This window comes from Hibiscus syriacus, unplaced genomic scaffold (genome assembly GCF_006381635.1).
Source record: "Hibiscus syriacus cultivar Baekdansim isolate YM2019G1 unplaced genomic scaffold, ASM638163v2 tig00112344_pilon, whole genome shotgun sequence".
Classification (NCBI taxonomy): domain Eukaryota; kingdom Viridiplantae; phylum Streptophyta; class Magnoliopsida; order Malvales; family Malvaceae; genus Hibiscus; species Hibiscus syriacus.
In genome coordinates this window covers 2,167,997-2,173,663 of record NW_024063307.1, presented here as the reverse complement: position 1 = coordinate 2,173,663, position 5,667 = coordinate 2,167,997, and the positions used below count along the sequence as shown (strand labels likewise).

Here is a 5,667-nt window from a genome sequence, read left to right as displayed (position 1 = left end):
CAAAACATACAAGGCTTTTGGCTCCAGATATATATATATATATATATAATTAAAACCCATTCGAGTGCAAGGCTCAACACATTTGAACCAAACTCCAGATATGTAGTTATGGGAACCTAAGTATAGTTTTCAGCAGTAAGGGTACACAAATTTATCTAAATAGCCATGGAAATATGCTAACAACACATGAGTCTGATAAATGATTTCAACAAACAGCCATTTATCTAAATAAACCATAAATTGTTTGAGGTCTTTGTACACTGATAATCATTACCTCCAATTCTCTCCCAAAGTGAGACGTAAGAAGTGCATTTCCTAAACTTACAAATCCAACTTTCATCGCTACATTAGGTCATCAAGCAAAGGACGGCAACTAATCCTCCAGAATAACTAGAATTTTGTTGAAAAACTGCAAAATTTTCACCCCTAAGGTTTTGACTCAATCACCTTCTTGGCGAAGGATGGTAAACAGAAAGCAGCCGAATGAATCTGCAATCAGACACAAGGAAAAGGATAAGGGTAACAAAAAATAACTTTCACACAATTATAGAAAGGATTTAGAGTGGAGCAAAGTTGTACCTCGGAGTTGTAAAACTTTAGAGGTCGTTTTGATTTGTCGCAGACATCATCTCTGTCTATGGAATTCACCGGATGCTTGAAGTCAACGGGAGGCCCCTCAGTGGAGCAAAGCATGAAACCAATCACCCCACTGTAACGAAATAAAGGGCTCAATGATAAGCAGAGTGTTTGGTAACATGTATAACAGTAAACAAAAGTTGCGAATAAGATGAACCCACGTTAAAATACTAAAGTAGTCCATTGATTTAGAGGGTACTAACAACATAAATCAACACTTATTTGTCACAAGGTGAAGATCATAGTACCTTGGGTATGTAGGAACAGTAGTCCATGCATAGTTAACAGAGCCTTTGAAGATTTGGCGGCAGTTTGCTACAATATCTTCGATTATGTGCATATGTAGCCAGATACTTTCTGCCTGGGTACAGACAACTCCACCTGGACGAAGTGCCTTTGCCACAGACTCAAAAAATGGTTTCTCAAAGAGCTCTTGGGCAGGACCTGAGATGTCAAACAAAGATCCAATTCTCCAATGTCAAAGAACTATAAACCACTCAAACTTCAGAGACAAGAAAAACAATACAAGATTTCCACAAAATACCATTACCTATAGGGTCAGAAGAATCCACTATAACTGCATCATAAGTGCCGGTTGGAACAGCATTCAAAAATGCAACTCCTGAAATTCAAAAGGACGTCAATGATTGATATCATACAATATAGAGTACAAACACCAAAAAGCTAAGTTCACCATACCATCACCAATATGAAGTTTCACACGGGGATCATCATATCCAACAGCCACACCAGGGAAAAATTGTTTGGAAACCTAGCACAAACAAACATTCATATTGTTATTAGACCAGGTTTCAAAGGATGGTTCAAAGTTGCTAGCCAGTTGTAATGCTAAAATCAATTACAACTAATTGTGTATCATGAATGTTAGGAAGGCAAGAAAGTTATTTACTAACATCGACGACCATTTTGTCAATTTCACAGATGTCAATCTGCTCAACAGAAGAATGACGAGAAACTTCCCGGAGAACACCACCATCACCACCGCCAATAACCAAAACCTGGTGAAAGAAACAGCTCAGTGATAATTAAGAGAACAGGTGCCTGTCATATAACATGATCTTAGGTACAATGCTGTCAAAAGTAAGCTCCCAAGAGAAGACACGTTAACTGAAAACAATTAAAGCAAGTCCAGCTTGTACCCGAAACTATTTAACAGAAAAAGTTCATTGCTGGTAAATCGGTACTTCAGGCGAGGGAGATCCCCACAAGGAAGAGAATTAAAAGAAAAAAAAGAACGCGTAAACTTCTGTAGGCTTAAAACAAATAGTAAAAGCAAACTTCACCAAGAACTAATAAAATTAACAACAATTCAAAAATTGAGTCAAAACAATTTAACGAAACCGCTTCCGATGGATCTCAGTATAAGCACAAGTAGCTGAAATACCTTTTTGGGGTTTGGAATGGAGCAAAGTGGGAGGTGAGAGATCATTTCTTGATAAGCACATTCATCTCTCTCTGTGAGCTGAATCACGCCATCCAAAACAAGAACTTTGCCGTATGTTGAAGACTGCAGAAAGTACCATGTTTAAAACATAAAAATTCTAAAGAAGCTAAACAGGGAAAATGAGAAAGCAAGAAAATTCTTATTCTCCAAAGTCCAAGGATTACCTGAAAGACCATAACATTCTGGTAGTCAGACTTCCCTTGAAATAAGATCTTTTCGACCTTTAAGGAATGTGCCTCTCCTGCATATTTCATACAAAATAGTGCAACTAAAGAAGTTTTTCTTCTCAAAAACTAAAAAAAAATGTTAGTATCATTCAGTAAATTATTATACTACTTCCATCCTGACATCTTTCTTAATTGAAGGAAACTTACAAAGCCTGGAATAGGATTGGAACCCATGAAAAACTCATAGAAACCCCCATGCTCGCTAAAATGACCCATAATCCGCAATTTCCACAATAACTACTAGAGAAATAACCCATAATCTCAAGATGGGCAGTAACAGATTATCATCAACCTCTCTACCAAACTAATAATGCACATTTGCAATTAAGGAATACACATGAGTGACAACATTAAATCAGGATGGAGTTCAAGCACGCCAATAAAAGGAAATTTTGTATCCATTAAGGTCTAATTAATCCCAAAATCAGTTAAACTTCAAGCCGTAGATGTCAATGAAGCATAATCTCCTGACATTCAATGAAAATGTCAGCTAAATACATACCTAAGACACCACATCAAAGGAATTGTATAGAAACAAGCGTCCCAGAAGTAACTGAACATAAGCATCTGCAGTTGTTCACTACTAACAAGGCTCAAGAGTCATCTAAATGATTGTTAGGGTGGTTAATTACTAATTATTCATACAAAAATGGAGTTTTATTTTTAACTTTATCATTAACGGTTTAGATTTAACTCTAAAGAGCGACATATAAACTCAACTACAAAAGCAGAACCAAAGTTGAACGAGGTGTACTACCAACGAGTGGTAGATATTCAACGATGATAAATCACACCCTCTGTATGTAACCATTTGAGAACCCTTTTCTTTTCTAAAGTAAAAAAAGAAAAATAGAAAATATCAGCTACGAACAAAAATCAGAAACAACAAACAAAAAGCGAAAAATACAAGTGACAGCCAAGAAACGAACATCAAAAACAACAAAGGGGGGGATTTCGAAAATAAGCATCACAAACGAAGTAGAACACGATGATAAACAAGTCGAAAACAAACCAACCCATGAATTCAAAACCAGAGCATGCAACCCTTAGAAGGGAACTAATATCTTAAACAATCAAAGAAGAACCACAAAAGAAATTTTATAAACACAAAAGTTCACCGACCCATAATATAAAATAGATCACTGAACATAAATATGTACAAAGGATTAAAACATACATCGAAAATCAGAAAATGAAAATATAGAAGAACCAAAATGAAAGAATACAGAGTGAAGAAGTGAGGATTTTGGAGAGTTAGAAAACGAACCGGGCCACATTGGGCTGATCTCAGAGAACCAACCAGGGATAACAGAGGAAATCCCATCAGCTTTATTGGAAGTATAATTGGTATCGCCTTCCATTTCCATGGCAACAGAAGAGACCCCGTTTTCTTCTTCTTCTTCTTCTCCTTCTCGGGGCCTCTTAACGGATAAATCCGCGCAACTTACAGGGGCGCCACTCTTTTCTGCCATTGAGACACCTATTTATCTGATTTAGTAAAACAAAAATTGAAAAAAAAAAGAGAGCCTAAAGTAAAATAAAATAAAAATAAAGCCAAAAGCAAACAATACCTAGCAAAGAATCGCAATGGAAAAGGAATATCTTAGGGTTGGCCACTAATGGCTGACTACTGAAAGAGAAAACGAGGCCACACAATCTTGGTCATTGATCTTGCTTTTATACTACCTTTCGAGTTGCCTTGACAGTGACTGGGCTCTTTTCGTCCTTCGCCGAATAATATTTAATAAAATAAATCAAAATTTATATTTCTATCATCATATGATATGACAGCAAAAAAACTTATATTTTGGGAAAAATATATCAAAATTTCCATTTCTATCATCATATGTATGAGTGCCGAGGATCTGTTTGCAAACGACGCGTATTTTGTGCGCGTGTGGGGACGATGGCTTCTGAATTTTGGTTGGGTCTTCCTCTCTCTCTTTCAATTAGCAATATTTATTAATATTAATAACCCTCAAAATATATTCTTAATAAAATTAATTAATTAATTCAAACTTAAGATTTATTTAAGGTAAACTACACATTAGTATCTAAATTATTATTTTTGTTCCGTTTTGATATCAAATTTTTGTAAATTGAATTCATCATATTATTGGTTTTTAATTTAAATTGTTAATCAATTTAAATGTTGATTCAAATTTTATTTTTGTCAATTTTGTGATTTCCTTTTTTAAAAAGTAACTTATGTTATGATAATGGTTTTTTAATAAAAATATCACCAACATATTAGATGAAATAATAATAAAATGAATAATTAAAAATGCATACAAATAGGCCTGTAAATGAACTGAACGTTCAGCGAACCGTTCATGAACCGTGCGGTGGTAAGTTCGTTTATGTGCGTTTATTTATTAAATGAGCGAATATGAACAAGATTTTTTGTTCGTTTAATTAAATGAACGAACATGAACATAGGTCTCGTTCTTTCATTTACGTTCGTGAACGTTCGGTTATGTTCATTCGGTTATGTTCGTTTGATTATGTTCGTTTATGTTCATTCATTTATGTTTAACCCAATCGTCTTAAATCAATTTTGGTGACCAATTTGTAAGTATCTTAAAAATATTAATTAATCTGATATTCTGATGACCAACTCCATAATTAACCAAATTTTATTTGGAGATTAAATCCAATATGTTAACCCGTGAGGCACCTCTCACCTATATTCATTTTCCCTTTTTTTCCCCAAACCCTAGTGTTCACTAGAGAGTGGAGACGATCGCTGAAAGCTTCAAAACAAGTTATATTATAGTGCAATATGAAGTTTTACAGGCTTGTTTTCATCTATTTCTTTGTTTTATTTGGCTTAATAGTTGATATGTAAAGTTATTGCGGGTATCTTCACATCTAAAACTCAATAAAACATCATACTTCTTTCTAGAAATAGATGGGAAGATAAATGTAACAATCGGAAGTATATGAACATCACTAAAGAAAAAAATATATAGAATTTGTCAGAAAACAAAACAAAGGTTTCTATGCAATTTCTGAAAAAGGGTGTAATAGCGGAAGTAATGAGTTTTTTAGGAAGAACCCATTAATAAGTAAAAAATACACTTTGACAATGAACTTTTGTTTTCATAGTTCTTGTGTGACATTTAGTTGTGGAGTAGACTTTAGGTACGTTAAAATTTTGAATGGTGGTTTAGCAATAATATCAGTTACGATATGTATCATCGAAGGGACTCCGGATCTATGTTATTACCTTGTAGTCCAATTTGTACTGTTCGAAAACTTCATGCTGTTAAATTTTTTACTCTGCCAGCGGAAATGACCATTATTAACAAACCTCACTAAAGTCTGACATTGATGTCA

General features: G+C 34.5%; 1 protein-coding gene across 1 annotated transcript; it reads right to left on the bottom strand.

Moving 5' to 3' along the window:
- Positions 1-378: 378 nt before the first annotated feature.
- Positions 379-3,816, bottom strand: LOC120178123 (spermidine synthase 1-like). Its single transcript, XM_039184066.1, has 9 exons — positions 3,596-3,816; positions 2,266-2,342; positions 2,042-2,164; positions 1,551-1,655; positions 1,336-1,408; positions 1,187-1,258; positions 885-1,080; positions 580-709; positions 379-489 (listed from the first exon to the last, which is right to left on the bottom strand). The coding sequence occupies exons 1-9, from the start codon at positions 3,798-3,800 to the stop codon at positions 427-429; spliced, it is 1,044 nt and encodes a 347-aa protein (XP_039039997.1). The 5' UTR covers positions 3,801-3,816; the 3' UTR covers positions 379-426.
- Positions 3,817-5,667: the final 1,851 nt, after the last annotated feature.

Coding starts and splice junctions, on each gene's coding strand:
- LOC120178123 (XM_039184066.1), bottom strand. CDS start 3,800: ATGGCAGAAAAGAGTGGCGCCCCTGTAAGTTGCGCGGATTTATCCGTT. Junction 2,343..3,595: donor GATCAGCCCAATGTGGCCCG/GTTCGTTTTCTA, acceptor TGAAATATGCAG/GAGAGGCACATTCCTTAAAG. Junction 2,165..2,265: donor AGAATGTTATGGTCTTTCAG/GTAATCCTTGGA, acceptor TACTTTCTGCAG/TCTTCAACATACGGCAAAGT.